Source organism: Hibiscus syriacus, unplaced genomic scaffold (assembly GCF_006381635.1).
Source record: "Hibiscus syriacus cultivar Baekdansim isolate YM2019G1 unplaced genomic scaffold, ASM638163v2 tig00112498_pilon, whole genome shotgun sequence".
NCBI classification, from domain to species: Eukaryota; Viridiplantae; Streptophyta; class Magnoliopsida; order Malvales; family Malvaceae; genus Hibiscus; species Hibiscus syriacus.
This window is the reverse complement of record NW_024063347.1, coordinates 1824375-1846734: the sequence shown is the minus strand read 5'-3', so window position 1 is coordinate 1846734 and position 22360 is coordinate 1824375. Positions and strand designations below refer to the sequence as shown.

At 36.1% G+C, this 22360-nt stretch overlaps 1 protein-coding gene across 1 annotated transcript; it reads right to left on the bottom strand.

Moving 5' to 3' along the window:
- Positions 1-14516: 14516 nt before the first annotated feature.
- On the bottom strand, positions 14517-16056 carry LOC120180601 (GRAS family protein RAM1-like). Its single transcript, XM_039185911.1, has one exon. It carries the CDS (start codon positions 15961-15963, stop codon positions 14545-14547), a length of 1419 nt encoding a protein of 472 aa, XP_039041842.1. The 5' UTR covers positions 15964-16056; the 3' UTR covers positions 14517-14544.
- Positions 16057-22360: the final 6304 nt, after the last annotated feature.

The window sequence follows — 22360 nt, the reverse complement described above, 5'->3', positions numbered from 1 at the left end:
GTTTTCTTCTTGTTCACTATTTGGGGATTATATTGGTAAAAAAAAGATCTTAACTTTAGAAACAAAATCAAATGATTGCATTGCCATGAAAACATGTGTAAAGCTATTAAAGGGTACCAAAAATCAAAGTCCATCGTTATATCATAAAATGTTACAGTTATAAATGATATGAATGAGTTAGGAAAGAAAAGATAAAGGGCAGATAATGTTCAATCTAGTCATATCATACACATTGCCATGCAGATGCAGTAAGCAAGCACCTATATTGCCACCCTAAAGAGAGAGCCTTTGCTTCATCTCTTTCAAAAACTCTAAACCCACCATTGACATCTCCTTCACACTGAAGAGGGCTATAATGGGTGGTGATTTTCAGCAGAAGTTTCGCCTGTATCAAACACTTGGAACTCAGTTTCATCCCTTCAAACCCATGGCTCTCCATCCTGTTCTTCCATGCTTCCACCTTTTCATAGCTCGGAAACGATTCACTATCTTCCTCGTCCTTGTCAAAGTTGATCACACTTTTGATCTCCTTCCCTAGATGCTTTTTCTCAATGCTTAATCTCTCAGCGCTTTCTAGTGGGAGACAATCATCCAATGAATCAAACATGGCTGCAAAGTAATGTAAAGACTCCATAAATCTCGATAGGAAGCTTCTCGGGCTTCCGCTACCTTCTTGTTCAACTAACACAACAATGGAACGCCTAAGCGAATGCACTGATTTCAACGTCTCCGATACTTTGGTAGATTTATTCAAAGTATTCAAATGGAAATCCCATATAATATACGATTTTAATCAACTTTTTCCGGATTTGCCAAAATGACCAACAAAATCGCAATGCGATCGCTAATTCGCAACGCGATCTCCATTATCGCAAATTAGTTTCCAGATTCACAACGCGATTATGACTATCGCAATGCGATTTTCTAATTTCGCGTAGCGATTTTCCCAATTCGCAATGCGAATAAGTAAATCGCAATGCGAATTTGGAAAATCGCAATGCGAATTTGGAAAATCGCAACGCAGTACTGACTATCGCAACGCGATAATACAAAATCGCAACGCGATACTGACTTTCGCAACTCAATACTGACTTTCGCAACGAGATAATACATAATCGCAATGCGATTTTCAAAGCGCCATTAGTATCGCAAAGCGTATTTTATTTTCAAATTCCAAACACGAATATTAATATATTGGAACACTGAACTAGGGGTGTATTCGGTTCGGTTTTTTACCAAAAATTGAATCGAACCGAAATAAACGGTTTTTCAATATTTAAACCGAAACCGAATAGTTAAAAAACCGAAAAACCCGAAACCGGTTTTTTCGGTTCGGTTCGGGTTTTTTAACGGTTCGGGTTTTTCAGTTCGGTTCGGTTCGGTTTTTCGGTTTTTCAATGAAAAAATCACTTGAAACTATAATTTTTTTTACAAAAATTGCCTATTCGATTCAATATGGAACAAATGGGTTCCATATGAAAAACCCGAACCGAACCGAATCAAAAAAATAAAGCTTTTAAACCGAACCGAAAACCGAACCGTTTAAAGCCAAACCGAACCGAACCGTTTTACTCGGTTCGTGTCGGTTTTTCGGTTTTCTCGGTTTCGTTGCTCACCCCTACACTGAACCGTCCACAGTAATCGCAACTCATAACCTCAAACCTAAAATCACAACACCCAGTCTCATCTCCATCTCTCACTCTCTACGGCGAAATCCGTCCCTATCTCCGAAGATTTCCGTCCCCATCGCCGGCGAAATCCCTCACAACCATTCACAGTCAGAAATCCCTCACAATCATTCAGAAATGAAAAATCAACCTCCGAGGGTTAGGCTTTTTTTTTTTTTTTTTTTTTAAATTTTTGCATTATTTTAGGTTTTTCATATTGAGATTGATGATAAGTTTACTGGTAATTTCAATAATAGATTAACCATTTCACTTAGATTTCTTATTAAATTCATTCGATTGCTGTCAATACTGCTAAACTGTTTAGCCTGTGAAGTTAGTATTTGTCTTTGTTTTGTCTTTTGGTTGAAGTAATGCAGAAGAAGAATAGTTTCGAGAATGAAAATCGCAACGCGGAAATAACTATCACAACGAGAGAATCGCAACGCGAAACCAAAATCGCATTGCGATTTTCATTTCGCGTTGCGATTCTCTTGTTGCGATTTTCATTTCGCGTTGCGATTCTCTCGTTGCGATTTTAATTTCGCGTTGCGATTCTCTCGTTGCGATAGTCATTTCGCGTTGCGATACTCTCGTTGCGATAGTCATTTCCGCGTTGCGATTCTCATTATCTCGTTGCAATTTTCATTTCAACCAAAAGACAAAACAGTGTTGCAAATTTTAGTTTCAAGAATAAACTACTATTTATGTTTATTGTTTTTGGTATATCTTCACAGTGTAGTTTTTGGTATATCTAACTTGGTATGTTTATTGTTTTTGTAGAAATTTTTTTCGGCTTCATTGACATTAAGGAATAAAGTTAGCCTAGCCACTACAATTGCTTCGAAGCTTTCACCTGCACAAAGAAAATTGTTTGAGGAAACCTACTTCGGGCCATGGCTGAGAGTACAGCATCCGGGTGGAGATGCTAATTTGACCCATTTGTGGCTTTAGACCATGACTAGCGATCTACCCGACAGTATACAACGTGGTGAGGAAGAGATATGGTTTCATTTTCCACCGGCGTATACTTGTTTTGGGCGGAAGGAGTTCTGCTTAATCACTGGTCTACGATTCGGACACGATGATGTAGGCCGGTACACTCGTCATATCACCCGCCCATCATGGTTATCCAGGGTTTTTCCTGATGAGTCAATAGAGAAGCCGAACTTACACGTCGACGACATGAAGACATTGTTTAATAAGAAAGATGGTTTTACTCAGATGAATGACGTCGATGTTGTCAGAGTATGCCTTCTACTACTTTTGTATGCCGACTTTTTAGGCAGAGAGGCCAGACAACCTATTCCTCAGGAGCTAATATTATTGGTAGAGGACCTAAATGCATGGAATCTATTTCCGTGGGGTTCGTATATATGGAAAGTTACCTGGACTAAGTTGTCGTCTGCCTTTGATGACCGCAAAAGTTTACGGGGCGATGGGTCGAAATACACTTTGTCAGGCTTTGTTTGGGCCTTTAAGGTAAGAATTTCTATATAATGTTTTCAAAATTATAATTAATTATTTAACAATTACTAATGTTTGTTATTATATTGTTTGTAGATTTGGATATTCGAGGCCTTTCCCGCCATGAAGACATATGCAATAAAAACTTCAAATGATATTCCCAGGGCTATTTCCTGGAAGAGGAAACGTCTGTTGGATTGGGAAGACTTAATACCATATGCGACAATAAATAATGTAAGTTAACACAAATACTATCATATATAAACAAGTTATTAATAGTAGACGTTTAACTTTGTTTGAGTTTTTATATTTTTAGGAGGCCAACATTCCATTAATGAGACTGACACCCACGGAGGCTGAGCTTGCCACTGATTGGTGGCAAGCTAGTCATCGTTTTCTTGATGGCACGAATGATGAGCAGCCTCCACTTTCTCCACTTCGAGAGCCATCACCTCACCCAGAGCCATCACCTGATCGACCCGACTATACACCTCTACAACGAGAGCCATCACCTATCCCGTCACATCATCGAGCCTCTTCTCCACCATCACCTCATGATAGGCGACCGGCAAAGATGCCACGACTTCTATCTCCCTGTTCTCCACCTCCACGGGATGAGTCAAGGGAGTTACGTGATGAGATCAATGCCTTGCGTGAGGAGATCGATACTCTATGCGATAACGATGGTGCATGGCGTGTGGATGTGTCTACTTTACGTGGTGAGGTTACCGCTCTACGTGAGATGGTAGTATCGTTGCAGAATGAGGTTCATACTCTATGCAACGAGGTAAGTTTAAGATTTTCCATATTTAACTTGATGATAAATTTACTCGTAATTTCACTTAAATTAACCATTTCACTTAGATTGCTTAGTAAATTTATTCGGTTGCTGCCAATACTGCTAAACTGTTTATTAACACTGTGAAGTTAGTATTTGTCTTTTTGTTTTGACTTTTGGTTGAAGTAAATTTATTCGGTTGCTGCCAATTCTGCTAAACTGTGTATTCTTTAACACTGTGAAGTTAGTATTTGTTTTTGTTTTGTCTTTTGGTTGAAAGTTTGAAATATATTTGTCTTTGTTTTCACTGTTTAAATATCATGTATGTGTATTTACTGATATTTGTATTTAATTATTTAGCGAACCGATAAGGTGGATGCTTTACGTCGGGTTTTTCTTGCACGACAGAGTTCACGCATCAGACGGCGTGCACGTGCTATTAAGTCTCCGTATACCCCAATAGTGCGAAGACACCGCAAGAAGAAGTCTGACTCACCTGTCATCCCTTAAGAGTCCACTCCTATCGTTGAAGAGGCCCCTATCATTCCTCGAGAGTCCCCTCCTACCGTTCAAGAGGCCACTGTCATCGTTGAAGAGGTCCCTCCCACCATTCAAGGGCCCGATTCACATGGCGTCATATGTAGGATTCTTGAGAAACCCTCTGACGTGCCGGACATGATGGATTCAAGTTGGCTCTCGTATGAGTTACCGGCCAGTACCATACCGGTATCTGAAGTGGAGAGGAAACAACTACCGGACACAATTCTGGATAACACCCTTTGGGCTAAGACCGCAGTTGATTTTTATCTACATGAGCGGAGCCAGGGGTGTTTCACTGACATATGCAAGCTCAACGATGATATCTATTTGTTGCTTGATCGGTCTTGGTGGGGTGTATTATTAGGGGTCGAAGACAATGGCTATTTCGATGGAGGGGTAAGTCTTATATTTTTCTTATATTTTAATTTGATTATTTCTTTTAAATTTATGTAAGTTACTAATATATGTCTTTTTTTTAAAACAGCATATCGATGCGTGGGTGTCACGTCTTCTAATAATTAGGAAACTTATGGAAAATAAAAGAAATACACGATATACAATTATGCCGACGTCTTTTAACGCCGTTCACTTGAAGAATCAACGAGATGAACCATTTGCGTTGGGCAATGGACAAGCTAAACTTTATCCTGCATGGTGGGAGGTCGATAAGGTTAGTGTTTATTTTAGATTGAGTTTAAAGGTATTCATAAATAAGTGCACAAATGAATGAATTATTACTTATGATTGCAGGTGTTTATCCCTGTTTTGGAACGTAAACATTGGCGTCTCGTCGAGCTTCAGATCCCATCCCTTAAGGCAATAGTATATGACAGCATGATAAATTACATATCATTGGCTGATTTAAGAGATATTATTAAGGGATGGAGCTCTCATTTGGCTAAATTCTTGGATGCGATAAATTATTGGACTCGTTCTGGAAACAAGAAGCCAAAGAAGCTCAATATTACAGTTAGCATAGACGAGATCGCACCACAACAAACGAAAGGACCCAGAGGGGATTGTGGTCCTCTCGTATGCTTGGCGTTGGACCGTTTGATCACAAGAAGTATAAAGTATCTACCTCCCACCGATAGAGATAGAGCTGTAGTAGGCTTGTGGTTTCGGCATTATATGGCTAGATCGATATATACGAGACGCTGCCTACCTGCATCCGCGTTATAAAAATGTCCATAAACAATTGGTATGTTTATAGGCTTGTGGTTTGAAAATGTTTGGTTAAGTACCTAGAATTCAATAATTTGCTGTTTGTAGGTTTTAGATGTGTAGAAAGTGTTGTTTGAGCAAATGTTTGGTTTATGCTGGTTAATCTCAGAAGTGAGCTGCGTGAAAATGATGTATGGCTGCAAAAGTTGATTCAATAGTAGATGAGGAAATAAGAATTATTGCTTATTTTTGATTGTTTAATTGATTTGTAAAAGGTGATTTGTAAAAGTTGATTTGTTTAATTGATGTTAACATAATTCTTATTTGTGCTTGTTTAATTGATTGAAATGTAATGGTTGATTTTGTTGATTTCAATCTGCATTATGTTGAAGGCAAAAAGTACTATCGCAATGCGAAATGAAAATCGCAACGAGAGAATCGCAACGCGAAATGAAAATCGCAATGAGAGAATCGCAACGCGAAATGAAAATCGCAACGACAAAATCGCAACGCGAAACTAAAATCGCAACGCGAAACTAAATTCGCGTTGCGATTTTCATTTCGCATTGCGATTCCCTCGTTGCGATTTTCATTTAGCATTGCGAAATTCACGTTGCGATTTTCATTTCGCATTGCGATTCTCTAGTTGCGATTTTCATTTCGCATTGCGATAGTAATTTCCGCGTTGCGATAGACATTAAGATGATTGCCTATTAAGTGATAACAACTGAACAGATCATAGCAATTTTCAAACTCAAGTTACTAATACATGCCTAATTGAAAATGTTAAAAGTTCACACATAAAATCTACATAATACAACGTTTGCATTTAAAAATCACCTAAGTTAACAGTCCCAAAAGGTGAAGCCAGTTGTGATTGGGATTTTAAAGATGATTGCGATTTTGATTGCCTTTTTCTTGACACCATATGAGCTTTGGATTTTGATGATGATCCATATTTTGGTAGAGGAAAAGATGATTGTGATGGCACTGGTGATCCACATGTCAACCTTGTATGACCACTTTCCTTGCACCGACTACATGTCGATCTCTTCTTCTCTTCACCCTTAGACGGTATACGATCGTGACTTTTTGGTCGGCCAGGTAGCCTTCTGTCCATGGCTGGTGGCAAAACTGTTTGTAAGTCATCTGGTATGTCCCACTCAGAAGGATGTGGAATAGGGTAGACAATCTCGACATAAGTCTGTCGATATACTTCTGTAGTGTAGCAATCCATAGCGTATGTGCTTGAATCATCTTGGTTTAGATGAAGAGCAACTTTTATAACATGGCCACACGGATAACCAGATATTTGCCATTTCATACAACTACACGTCCTTGCATTTAGATCGACAAGCCCATTTAAGTTATTATCCAGTACTTCAAACAAAGTGTTTGAACATGGTTCAACTCTCCATGGCGTTGACTTCACAACACGTATCGTTATCTTTTTTTCAGTCCATGGTGTAACACGATGTTCCAATGTTCCTGTAAATTTAAATAAATAATACTTAGTAAAATATATGATAAGTTACGAATTCAAAGAAATAATACCTGCATGGTTTCTTTTCTTGTAGTACCATTGTTGAATAGAGGCTCGAAAAAACTCCATTAACATAGTAATGGGTAATTTCCGGGAATGACGACTTAGAGCGTTGATTGATTCTGCACTATTAGACGTCATGAAACCATATCTTGCTCCAAGTTGATGTACTCTTGACCATCTTTCAAACCCGACATCTTCTAGTGTTTGAGCACACTGAGGCAAAACACGTCTTAAACAGTTTATATGCTTATTGAAATCCACTTCCCGATAAGCTTTTACAGCTTTCCAGTATGTCCATTTGTGCTTTTTTATACCAGCAGACCTTGATTTTAGATTTCTATACAAATGAACACCACAAAGTCCATGAAAAGCATCTGGGAAACACCTTCTAACAGCGTTGTCAATTGAGTTTGCCCTATCGGATATGATTCTCAGATTGCTAATAAGACCTATGAAATCCCTAAGATGTCCCATAAACCATGTCCATGAATCAGAGGTTTCAGATTTGCCAACCCTGTAAGCTATTGGCAATATCCCATTGTTAGCATCCATGGCTACTGCTAATAAGTTTACTACAAGGTATCGACCTTTCAAATGTGCTCCGTCAACTATAATAACTGGGCGCATGCAAGTAATAAACGAACGAATCTACAAAATAATATACACAAGAAATATAATCATTTAAATGTGAAATGCATGTAACTAACAAAAATGAGTCAACATAATTATATTGATTTACTAACCGCAGCACCAATGGCGATAAACAGCAACTCAAAGCGTCCATCTTTATCTGTTTTGATATGAGTTACCGACCCAGGATTTTTCAGCTTTAAATTGTGATAATAAGCCGGCAGTTGGGCAAACGATGCTTCTGGCGACCCCCTCAACAATTCCAAGGCATAACATTTGGCTCTCCAAGCTTTAGAATATGATATACTAATCTTGAACCGAGCATTCATGTCAGTCATAATTTCATGTCCCCGATATACCCTGCCATTCAAAAACATTAACTCAGCCAGAAAACCACCCAACACCTTTTTGTTTGCCTGTCTATGGTGAGGAAAAACTTGGGTTCTTGAACATGTATGTTTATCAATAAAAGTCCTAACTTGAGACATTTCGCAATCTTTTATCCTCTTTGCAATCGTACGCCACGTACAGTTTTTGTCAATCATACACCTTGTTTCGAAACGATCTTTGCTTGATTTGTTAACTTTTATTTGATAGCCATCTTCCACACATTTCGTATACAAAGCTATCTTCAAGTCTTTCTTTGTATCAAAACAATCATCTTTCTTGATACGAATAACTTTTGTGTAACAATCAACTGCTTTCTTTACCAACTCTTCTTCCGGTATCTGAAGTAATTCTGGCATATTCCAGTTATACTCCCGTGGCATTTTCTTTTCTTCGGGGACTTTTTCTTTTTCTTTTTCTTCTTCTTTTTCTTCTTCAGGATTATATGAATTACAGAATGGATGTTCAACATGTTCATACACAGTCGTAACTTCCTCCTCATTATCATCAACAACATCTTCCTCGGCAACGGTTGTTTCATCATTAAAATTCGGGTATTGACCAATATCAAAATCATTACACGCAGGGTCTGTTTCTTCTTCGGAAACATCATCAAAATCCGAGTATTGACCAATATTAAAGTCCGGGTATTGACCAAGATCAAATTTCGAATACAGACTAGTACTCACAATTTTTTCTGTTGGCTCATCATCGTCTAATTGGTCAATACGAAAACCAGGAATTTGGTGCTGAAAGTTGATTGGGATTTGGATTAGAGAAAGGTTGTGGGTTTTGAGAAAAACTTAGTTGATTACTACCCGCTACTGACCCAACAATACTACTTCTAGGTTCAACAACATACAATGTAACATCATCACTTGAAACACTAATGTAAGCAATGAATCGTTCAACATCTTCATTGTCGGTTAATAAATAAACTTTACCATTTCTCTGATAAGATAGCCTAAATCCACTTAGGGGCTCTAAATTCAATTTCTTTGAAACACGTAACATTAGAGTTTCATAAGTTAACTTTTTTAATGACAGTTTTAGTTGAAGATTCATGGGTAAAGGCATATATTGTAAAACACCATGAACATTCTCCCATGACCCTCCAAAACATAAATCTATCCAAACATGATCAACATTAGATGATTTCATGGTTGTAAATTAATTTACTAAACAAACGAGCTGCGAAACTAAGACCTGTTGTCAGATGGGGAAGGATGTAGGAACGGATATAGGAACGGATGTCGTCGGAGAGAGTGATAGATGGAGATGGAATGAGTTGCGATTTAGGGATTTAGGTTATGAGTTGTTGCTGCTGCGTATATATATACACAAAAAATTTGTGTTGCGAAACTAAAACCTATTGCGAACTTTGAAAATCGCATTGTGATTATGTATTATCGCGTTGCGAAAGTAAGTATCGCGTTGCGATTTTCCTAATTCGCAATGCGAATAAGTAAATCGTAATGCGAATTTGGAAAATCGTAATGCGATACTGACTATCGCAACGAGATAATAAAAAATCGCAACGGGATTCTAACTTTCGCAATGAGATTCTGAAAATCGCAATCATCTTCAAAATCCTAATCACAACCGGCTTCACCTTTTGGGACTGTTAACTTAGGTGATTTTTAAATGCAAACGTTGTATTATGTGTATTTTATGTGTGCACTTTTAATATTATTTGCGCACTTATTTATGAACACCTTTAAAAAATTTAAAAAAAAAACACTAATCTTATCGACCTCCCACCATGCAGGATAAAGTTTAGCTTGTCCATTGCCCAACGAAAATGATTCATCTCGTTGATTCTTCAAGTGAACTGCGTAAAAAGCCGCCGACATTATTGTATATCGCGAATTTTTTTTTTATTTTTCCTAAGCTTCCTTATTATTAGAAGACGTGACACCCACGCATCGATATGTTGTTTTACAAAAAAAAAGACATATATTAGTGAATTACATTAATTTTTAAAAAAATTAATCAAAATCATATATAAGTCAAATATAAGACTTACCTCCCCATCGAAATAGCCACTGTCTTCAACCCCTAATAACACACCCCACCAAGACCGATTAAGCAACAAATATATCTCATCGTTGAGTTTGCTTATGTCAGTGTAACACCCTTGGCTCCGCTCATGTAGATAAAAATCAACTGCGGTCTTAGCCCAAAGGGTATTATCCAGAATTGTTTACGGTAGTTGTCTCCTCTCCACTTCAGATACCGGAAGGGTACTAGCCGGTAACTCATACGAGAGCCAACTCTCATCCATCATGTCCGGCAACGGTGGAGGTTTCTCAATAATTCGATATATTACCCCATGTGAATCGGGCTCTGGAATGGTGGGAGGGATCTCTTCAACGATGACAGTGGCCTCTTGAACGGTGGGGGGGGACTCTTGAGGGATGATAGGGGCCTCTTGAACGATTGGAGGGGACTCTTGACGAATGACAGGTGAGTCGGGCTTCTTCTTGCGGAGTCTTTGCACCATTGGGGTGAACGGAGATGTAATAGCACGTGCATGCCGTCTGATGCGTGAACTCCGTCGTGCAAGGAAAACCCGACGTAAAGCATCCACCTTATCGGGCCGCTAAAAAAAATTAATACATAAATCAGTAAATAAACAGACATGATATTAAACAAAGACAAATATGTTTCAAACTTGCATTGTATTCACCCAAGTCATTATTCTATCATAGTTCACAAAATGCATCAGATAACATTCCAGAAGTAAGCACTTATATAAATATTTAAAAGGACAACATATATAAACATTCAAGAAGAAGAATAGTTTACTTTCGCAACACGAAACTTACTTTCGCAACGCGAAAATGACTATCGTAACGCGGAAATGACTATCGCAACGCGGAAATGGCCATCGCAATGCGAAATGAAAAACGCAACGACAAAATCGCAATGCGAAATGAAAATCGCAACGCGAAATACAAATCGCATTGCGATTTTCATTTCGCGTTGCGATTTTAATTTCACATTGCGATTTTGTCGTTGCGATTTTTATTTCGCATTGCGATAGCCATTTCCGCGTTGCGATAGTCATTTTCGTGTTGCGAAAGTAAACTATTCTTCTTCTGCAAATTGAAACTTGAATGGATTGCATTACTTCAACCAAAAGACAAAAACAAAACCAAAAACAAATACTAACAAAAACAGTTTAGCAGTATTGGCAGCAACCGAATGAATTTATTAAGCAATCTAAGTGAAATGGTTAATCTAAGTGAAATTACGAGTAAATTTATCATCAAGTTAAATATGAAAAATCTTAAACTTACCTCGTTGCGTAGAGTATGAACCTCATTCTGCAACGATGCTACCATCTCACGTAGAGCGGCTACCTCACCGCGTAAAGTAGACACCTCAATACGCCATGCACCATCGTCTTTGCGTAAAGTACCGACCTCCTCACGCAAGGCATTGACCTCATCACGTAACTCTCCTAACTCATCCCGTGGAGGTGGAGGTAGAGAACAGGGAGATAAACGTCGTGGCATCTTTGCCGGTCGCCTATCTTGCGGTGATGGTGGAGAATAGGCTCGATGATGTGATAGAATAGGTGATGGCTGTCGTTGTGGAGGTGTATAGTCGGGTCGATCAGGTGATGGCTCTGGGTGAGGTGATAGCTCTGGGTGAGGTGATGGCTCCCGAAGTGGAGGCTGCTCATCATCCGTGCCATCAAAAAAATGCTTACTAGCTTGCCACCAATCAGTGGCAAGCTCAGCTTCCGTGGGTGTCAGCCACTGTAATGGAGTGTTGGCCTCCTAACAATATAAAAGCTCAAACAAAGTTAAACGTGTACTAGTAATAACTTGTTTATAAACATATGGTAGTATTTATGTTAACTTACATTATTTATTGTCGTATACCGTAGTAAATCTTCCCATTGCAAGGTCCGTTTCCTCTTCCAGGAAATAGCCCTGGGAATATCATTTGAAGTTTTTATTGCATATGTCTTCATGGCGGGAAAGGCCTCAAATATCCAAATCTACAAACAATATAATAACAAACATTAGTAATTGTTAAATAATTACTTATAATTTTGGAAACATTATATAAAAATTCTTACCTTAAAGGCCCAAATAAAGCCTGTCAAAGTGTATTTGGAACCATCGCCATGCAAACTTTTTCGATCATCTAAGGCAGACGATAACTAATTCCATGTAGCTTTCCATAAATACCAGCCCCATGGAAACAGGTTCCACGCATTTAGGTCTTCTACCAATTTGATTAGATCATTCGGAATAGGTTGTCTGGCCTCTCTGCCTAAAAAACCGGCATGCAAAAGTATTAGAAGGCATACTCGGACAACATCGACGTCATCCATCCGAGTAAAACCATCTTTCTTATTCAATAATATCGTCAAGTCTTCCACGTGTAGATTCGGCCTCTCCAGCTCAGGAAAAACCCGAGATAACCATGATGGGCGGGTAATGTGTCTAGTGTACCGACCTACATCATCGTGTCCGAAGCGTAGACCGGTGATTAAGCAAAACTTCTCCCGCCCAAAACACGTATACGCCGGTGGAAAATCAAACCATATCTCTTCATCACGACGTTGTATAGTATCTGGTAGATCCCTAGTCATGGTTTGAAGAAACAGGTGTGTCAACATCGCATCTCCACCGGGATGTTGTACTTTCAGCCATGGCCCGAAGCAAGTATCCTCAAACATTTTTCTTTGTGCAGGTGAAAGCTTCGACGCAATTGTTTTGGCCAGGCTGACTTTATTTCTTAAGGTCAATTGAGCCGAATAAAAGTTCTACAAAAACAATAAACATACTAAGTTAGATATACCAAAAACTACACTGTGAAGATATACCAAAAACAATAATAAACATAAAGAGTAGTAGTTTATTCTTCAAACTTAAATTTGCAACACTGTGAATTTCTTATTTGTCTTTGTTTTTTTGTTGAAGTAATGCAATTCATTCAAGTTTCAATTTGCAGAAGAAGAATAGTTTCTGAAAATGAAAATCGCAACACAAAAATGGCAATCGCAACGCGAATTTGACTATCGCAACGAGAGAATAAAATCGCGTTGCGATTTTGTCGTTGCGATTTTCATTTCGCGTTGCGATTCTCGGTTGATTTAATAAGCAATCTAAGTGAAATGGTTAATCTATTATTGAAATTACCAGTAAACTTATCATCAATTTCAATATGAAAAACCTAATAATAATGCAAAATTTTCAAAAAGAAAATAATTAAAAAAACTAACCCTCGGTGGTTGATTTGGTTGATTTTCCATTTCTGATTGTGAGGATGGCTCTTAGAGATGGAGATAGACGGATTTCGCCGGAGATGGGGACGGATTTCGTCGGAGATGGGTGAGAGAGTGAGAGATGGAGATGGGACTGAGTTGTGATTTTAGGTTTTAGGTTATGAGTTGCGATTACGGGATATACTGTGGACGGTTCAGTGTTCCAATATATTAATATTCGTGTTTGGAATTTGAAAATAAAATACGCTTTGCGATACTTATGGCGTTTTGAAAATCGCATTGCGATTATGTATTATCTCGTTGCGAAAGTCAGTATTGAGTTGCGAAATTAAGTATCGAGTTGCGAAAGTCAGTATCGCGTTGCGATTTTGTATTATCGCGTTGCGATAGTCAGTACCGCGTTGCGATTTTCCAAATTCGCATTGCGATTTTCTTATTTGCATTGCGAATTGGGAAAATCACAATGCGAAATTGGAAAATCGCATTGCGATAGTCATAATCGCGTTGCGAATCTGGAAACTGATTTGCGATAATGGAGATCGCGTTGCGAATTAGCGATCGCATTGCGATTTTGTTGGTCATTTCGGCAAATCCGGAAAAAGTTGGTTAAAATCGTATATTATATGGGATTTTTGGTCACTGAGGTTATTTTCTCATTATTTAATTTCTGGAATCAGTTATGCGAAAGAATTGTTTTTAGAGTTGGAAATCATTCACTTGTTAGCACTGGCTATAGGATTGTAAATTTATTCATTCTAGTTGTGCATGAATGAAAAAACTATTATCATTATGTGTGCCCCTTGAATTGATGCTGAACTTTTCCACATGCCAAATCTTCAATAACTTAATGTTACAAAAAAGAAAACACAAACTTCAAGGTTGATATTTGGGGATTGGGTTTTCTTCTTGTTCACTATTTGGGGATTATATTGGTAAAAAAAAGATCTTAACTTTAGAAACAAAATCAAATGATTGCATTGCCATGAAAACATGTGTAAAGCTATTAAAGGGTACCAAAAATCAAAGTCCATCGTTATATCATAAAATGTTACAGTTATAAATGATATGAATGAGTTAGGAAAGAAAAGATAAAGGGCAGATAATGTTCAATCTAGTCATATCATGCACATTGCCATGCAGATGCAGTAAGCAAGCACCTATCTTGCCACCCTAAAGAGAGAGCCTTTGCTTCATCTCTTTCAAAAACTCTAAACCCACCATTGACATCTCCTTCACACTGAAGAGGGCTATAATGGGTGGTGATTTTCAGCAGAAGTTTCGCCTGTATCAAACACTTGGAACTCAGTTTCATCCCTTCAAACCCATGGCTCTCCATCCTGTTCTTCCATGTTTCCATCTTTTCATAGCTCGGAAACGATTCACTATCTTCCTCGTCCTTGTCAAAGTTGATCACACTTTTGATCTCCTTCCCTAGATGCTTTTTCTCAATGCTTAATCTCTCAGCGCTTTCTAGTGGGAGACAATCATCCAATGAATCAAACATGGCTGCAAAGTAATGTAAAGACTCCATAAATCTCGATAGGAAGCTTCTCGGGCTTCCGCTACCTTCTTGTTCAACTAACACAACAATGGAAGGCCTAAGCGAATGCACTGATTTCAACGTCTCCGATACTTTGGTAGATTTATTCAAAGTATTCAAATGGAAAACCAAATTCACAGCAACCGTTTCGTTCTTCTTTTTACGAAGGTTAATCAGCTTGGAACCTCTTAACAAGCCTTGGAATTCGAAGACCAGATTGCGGAATCCTTTTGCAAAGCTCACTAATCTACTCTCGGTTTCTTGCAGCTGTGCTAAGCTTCTTGTGAAGCCCGTTAAACGAAGCGATATCCGGTTACCAGTCGTAGCCTTTTCGGAGAGTGATTGAATGAGGGAAGGCCATTGGAAGCCATAGGAGACATCGAAATCGATAACATGCAATGTTCGGTTATTGACGTCTTCCTCTTTCTCAAAGGCTTCGATTATAGCTTGGTTAGCAGTGAAATGAGCGAACTGGTAATAAGGTGACGCCCTATAAAGACAAGTGAAAGCTAAAAACTCTTCTTCAATGGTCGGCTCCTTCATTATCATGTCGTAGAAAGGTGATTTCCGAGTGAGAAGCCTTGCGAGTAAGCTGTCGGCGAAATAAGCGACGACCCTTTGAACCGAATCCCCCGTTAACGACACAGTTTGGTAAAGTTGTGCGAGATTGTCCAAGGCCGAGATCACATTGTTCTCGTCGACCGAGGTGGCGGTGATGAGCAGCAAATGGATCAAATGAAGGCCTTTACCGTCTTCGAGTACTACACCTTTTCTCTTGTGATGATCGAGCTTTAACATCTCTTCTCTCAGTTGAAGAAGCTTAAAGATCTTCCCTTCGCAACCTTCGTAATAAGAGGATGGGACGTTGTTTAATGGCGGCTTACAAGCATGAACCTTTCTCTTCCTCTTCCTGTGAACCTTTTCAACGCCGGGATCTGCCATAATTGCCAGGCTGAGATTCAATGGCTCCTCTTCTCCATATGAATCTTTCATGATCATATTTCGAGAGAAAGAGTTAACGATAGAGAAACATAGATCCAAAAGAAAGATTTGAAGAGGTATAAGATTTTATGGCATGAACGAAGCTTAGCGTTTTATGGGCAGAATAGCATGAGAATAATCCATGAAAACTCCCTTGTGTCGTTACATGTGAAAGGAAAAGATTAATATAAGAAGGGAGAGATTGAAGATATTTTGGGGTCAAAATGTGGTTTTGGTCCTTATATCATGATTAAATTAGGACTTAGTCTTTATACTTTAATTTGTCATGCTTTGATTATCTATTCCTATAATATCACTAATTAATCTTAATGATAATCATTATGGTCAAAATTTCGACGTGGATATTCGTTACAAACACTCCTTCCATTAGAATATATATATATATATATATAAGATTGAATTATATTAAATAAAAAGTATAATGATTAATTTTTATTGATTAATTTGGGGTAAGTACAGTGCAGTATATGCTTAAAAATAACTATTAACCTTTTGATATTAAATGCTCGTACCCCTGTTATTTATGCCACTCGAATTCGAAATCTCAAAGAATAACAACAATTCCTTTACTATTAAGGCCATCTCCAGCCCTCATCTCTTCTCTACAGCATCTTTATCTATACTCTAAAGATGAAATAATAATTCATCTCCAGCATTATCTCTACATTACCACCATCTCTACTTTATTCACAATATTTAACTATTATAATATTGATTTTGCAAATATAAAATAAAACATATACATTTCTAATAAATATCAAGATAAAAAGCATAAATAAAACATTCATAAATAACATTACAAAAATAATGTAACAAAGAAAATAATGGGTTGAATTTCTCAAATAATGAAGTTGAAAAAAATTGTTTTTAATTTATTTTTATTATACCCTAAATTAGTGGGGGTCATAACTCCCACCTAAACCCAATTTCAATTAGAAATTATGTGAGCACGATGTTGGTTTCTTTAGTACACAAATTCAATGCTAGAGCTGATGGATCAAATTGCCTTCCATATAACAACTTGAACAATGGTCGATGAGTGATCAAAATAGGAGTAAAACAATCCATGTCATTGTAGAGTGATCAAAATAGGAGTAAAATAAAAGTTGAGTGATTAAATTGAAAAAATTAAAAGTACAGTGAGTGAATTTGGAGAGAGAGTAAGGTTGAATGATTAATTGTGTAATTTACCCTTTGTACATTTACATAGCAATGAAATTGGTGAAAAAAATAAGATGCGTCCCCCAAATTTATATGTAAGTCGCTTGGACTCCAATGCGTCTTCAGTTCATTCACTTGAAATAATTTCGAGAGTACCATATTCGAACAATTTTTTTTCAATTGCATTATTGTGAAAAATCAACCAAAATACTGTAACAAAGAAAAGGAAAAGAAAAAAAATAACAAAAGAAAGTAAATAAATAAATATATATATATATATATATAATATGTAGCGCAACTACAGTGCAACGTCAGTTGTAGCGTGCAATTGTAGCTGTCGCCATAATCTAACATTAAAATGGCGATGGGTTGGAGTTGAAATTCATCTCTAAAGTGAAGATTGTAGTCACTTTAGCGATGCGCTGGAATTGATCAAAGTTAATGGAGTTTTAACTTAATGATAATTTTGAATAAGAGTACTAAAAGTACTTGAACCATAAATTGACTTTTTTATTTCTGAAGATTTGTTTCACAAGAGAAATGGTGTGATTGTATTCTCAAGAATCAATGTCTTAGGTCAAGAAAACATTTAGATATTTTCTGGAATAAAATCGAAATATACTTTTAGGAAAAGCAATGTGAAATTGGGGAGGGCAGGCTTGAAAGATGCCGTTTTGAATTGGACAAAAATCTAGACCTGCCCACCGCCCCCATTAGGCGACTTGTCTACCCTTGTAATAAGGCGGCTATCACCTTCTACTAAATTTATTCATATTTTTCAAAACTTATATTTATTAAAACATTTATTACCAAAAGGATTATTTATTGTATTTTTTTTTGTAAAAATGAATATTGATTATTGTTTAAAAAAGTTGATGTTTTTGAGTAAAATTGGAGATAAGAATGTGCTTCAAGTAATTCCGGATATGCTGCCCGAAAGAATATACATGAACGATAGACAGCATATAAAAATATTATATAATAAAGTGGCGGCCAAAATTGTACACTTTGAGGGTGTTTAATAATAATAAGGTTGAATTGTGGACGAGCATCTTAGTTCCTGGATTCATTGCAGAAAACAGATAAGCTGAGAGCTGACACATAAAATAAAACTGATCCCAATGAATAAACTGAATATACATCGGGAGAAACGTTTGAATGTGTCCTAACAAGCAGGCATTGGACAAACCCACATGAAACATGGGAACCCTGTTCAACTCCCCTTGCTTTTGCTCCTCTCTCACGGACTACCTCGTAAAACAATGCAAAAGCTTACTATTTTATTACCGGCTGCATCATTGGATGCTGTCCCTTTACACTGTGAGGTCGACATATGGCACCTCCCCAGACAGCCACTCCTGAAATGAAGGCAGACAGGGAAGTAGTACAAATTTGGGATGTTGAAATCGAAGAATATATAATAACAACATCGTCTCTCAAAACATGCGATGATACCAACATTCACATTCATAGCTTATGTTTCAATATTTTTCGGATTCTTTTATCTGTTCAATTAATTTTATACCGACTTATTAAATTTGGACTCGATTTTTAATCGATTAATGTTGAGTGTAGATGATTTAGTGGTTGGTACACTTGATTGGGAGAGTAATACGAAAGAAAATTAAGGTTTCACAAGTGGATGTGCATGACTTTTTTGTGCAGTACTTGATTACCAAACATTTCAAAATTAAAGGCATGTTGTTTCATACGATTTAAACAAGAATTATTGAAAGCATTGGTAGCCGCGTTTGCAGGATGTATATGTATAAAAAAAATTATAAACATATATTACCTTATAATTATATCAGATTATTAAAAAATAAATACATATCCATTGGTTGTTTAATTAACTGTCTACCGTTAAGCTTCTAAAATTCAAATACTAATATCTAGTTAAAGAGATTGGTAAAGGAATCAAAATCTAATAGGAAAGAGGTAGCTGAGATTACAAGGCTATACCTACCTTTTGTCGTTGCCTTGCCACCAATGGTTTGAATATAGTTGCACATTAAAATAGGAGAGGAAGGTTCTATTCTACAACCTAAAAACTAGTATATATAAAAGGAGCCAAGTTTGTTTTAATTTATTGATTTGATTCCTTACGATGAAAAAGGTCATTTTTCTGACCAAATTCATTTGTCCTTTTAACGCATCAAACGGCATATCCATATTTTTGTTATATATGGTATGTATCACTCAATTCTTTTATCTACCAATCTTTATCACTATTGTTCGCCTCAAAAGATTCCGACTCTAAAGTCCATAGACAATAAATAAAGGTTCTACCACGAGAAGAAAAAAAACATTGATTTATCAGGTTTTGAATTCTTACCTCTAATTTAACTTCATCTATAAACTGACTTTAGATAGTTAAAAATGTAATATATATATATATATATATATATATATTGTTAATGAAAAAAGATAGGCAAAGAACGAGAATCGAACAAATAAATATACAAAGATTACTTTTTATTTACAATTCTTCGTCTAAATTAAAGTGAGTGATCAACAAATTCCAAACCTACATTGAGGCAACGAGTATAGACAACCCATAACCAAAGGAATCAATAACAATGCAAAAGCTTAAACATGCAACCTCGCCCCCAATCTTTAAGCCAAAAGTGAAATAAACTAGTACAAGAAGAAGAACCTAGTCCCAAATCTGGTGGTGCGCCAGACTTAAAAAGAAAGCACGTAAAAACGACATGAACACCTACAATGATCCAATAACCTATCAAAGTTCAAAGGGCCTTATAACTTGCACATTCACTAATTAATATATTGGTTCTACCTTATAAATATTTTCTAAACCCCATATTCTTCCCATGTGCGGTGCAAGAGGAGTTCTGCGGTGCGGCGCCTAAAAACGGCTAATATACGGCGTGACCGGTTAAACAAGTGACCGGTTAAAATTTAGACCGGTTATGTTATATTATTTAACCGGAAATATTATAAAGTACAATAACATACTAGGTAGCGCTTATATAATGTAATAGGTAGCGATTATATTTACCTATTTTATAAGTAAACCGGTATATTTATACCGATAGCATTGCAAATTTACCTATTACATTATAATATGTTGAAAGTGTCCATACTTTTTATAAAAAGGATCGATACTTTTTTTAAAGTTATGTAATTTATGTTTCAATTTTTTTTAATAGTGTTTCATGTTTTCCACCTACAATATTAATTTAAGAATTTCATTTACACAAAAAATTATTTGATTGTTTTGATATTTTATAAAATAATATTTAGAATTTAAATTTAACAATATTAACCAAAGATAATAATAAATATGTAATATATATGTTTATTTTTTTTAATTTAATAATATATACCGTAACGTAAAAAATAAATCATTAGACGCCTATAATTACTAAATTAATATCTTAAAACTCACTCAAAAGATAACCTTAAATTAATGTTTTCCACAGTGAAAAAAGTATGGACACTTTTATAAAAAAGAATAGATACTTTACAATATAAGCACTACCTATTACATTATATAAACGATACCTATTACATTATATAAGCGCTACCTATTACATCATATTTTTACCTATTATATTGAAAGTGTCCATACTTTTTATAAAAATGATCGATACTTTTTTTAAAGTTATGTAATTTATGTTTCAATTTTTTTAATAGTGTTTCATGTTTTCCACCTACAATATTAATTTAAGAATTTCATTTACACAAAAAATTATTTGATTGTTTTGATATTTTATAAAATAATATTTAGAATTTAAATTTAACAATATTAACCAAAGATAATAATAAATATGTAATATATATGTTTATTGTTTTTAATTTAATAATAATATATATCGTAACGTAAAAAATAAATCATTAGACGCCTATAATTACTAAATTAATATCTTAAAACTCACTCAAAAGATAACCTTAAATTAATGTTTTCCACAGTGAAAAAAGTATGGACACTTTTATAAAAAAGGATAGATACTTTACAATATAAGCACTACCTATTACATTATATAAACGATACCTATTACATTATATAAGCGCTACCTATTACATCATATTTTTACCTATTATATTGAAAGTGTCCATACTTTTTATAAAAATGATCGATACTTTTTTTAAAGTTATGTAATTTATGTTTCAATTTTTTTAATAGTGTTTCATGTTTTCCACCTACAATATTAATTTAAGAATTTCATTTACACAAAAAATTATTTGATTGTTTTGATATTTTATAAAATAATATTTAGAATTTAAATTTAACAATATTAACCAAATATAATAATAAATATGTAATATATATGTTTATTGTTTTTAATTTAATAATAATATATACCGTAACGTAAAAAATAAATCATTAGACGCCTATAATTACTAAATTAATATCTTAAAACTCACTCAAAAGATGTATATACCTAAATATGTAGTTATTGTACATACCTAAATATGTAGTTATTGTACATACCTAAATTTAATGATAATATATACTTGTAGTTATTGTACATACCTAAATATGTACTGCGAATTTAATGTTGTACCCACCCTTTAACTACCACTACCAATGCCACATCCTATTGAAAGCAGCACGACTGAAACATGTTCAAAATGAACCTTTGCTTACATCTCCATCAACTCCTGGACCACTGAACTTGCACAACAAAATTTTTGCCATGGATAATACTGATGTAGACAATGTTAAGCCAACCGAGGAATGCCATGAAGTACATAATGTTGATGAATCTGACAGATTGGTTGGTCAGCTCTTCTGTTCACGTGATCAAGCTTGGTACTTTTACAAGGGATTCGCACGGGAACATGGGTTTAGTGCACGTAAGGGAACAACACGGCTTGACGTGGAAGGGAATGTGAAGACACAAGAATTTTGTTGTTCCAAAGAAGGGTTTCGAGTATCAAAAGTCAATACTGTTGATCGTCAACGTGCTCATACGCCAGTCACAAGAACAGGATGTAAGGCTAGAGTCGTAGTTACAGCAACAAATACAAACGATCAGTGGGTTATAAGTAAGTCTGATCAGAAACATAATCATGCATTGTGCACACCTGCTATGACACCATTTATGCGTTCTAATAGAGCTGTAAGTAAGGCTGATATCGATGAGGCAACAACATTGAAAGAGGTCGGTGTTGGCACGTCACAAGTAATGAACTATTTAACGCAGCAGGCAGGGGGCTATCATAATGTTGGATTTACACATAAAGACCTCTACAATGCACTTCAAAG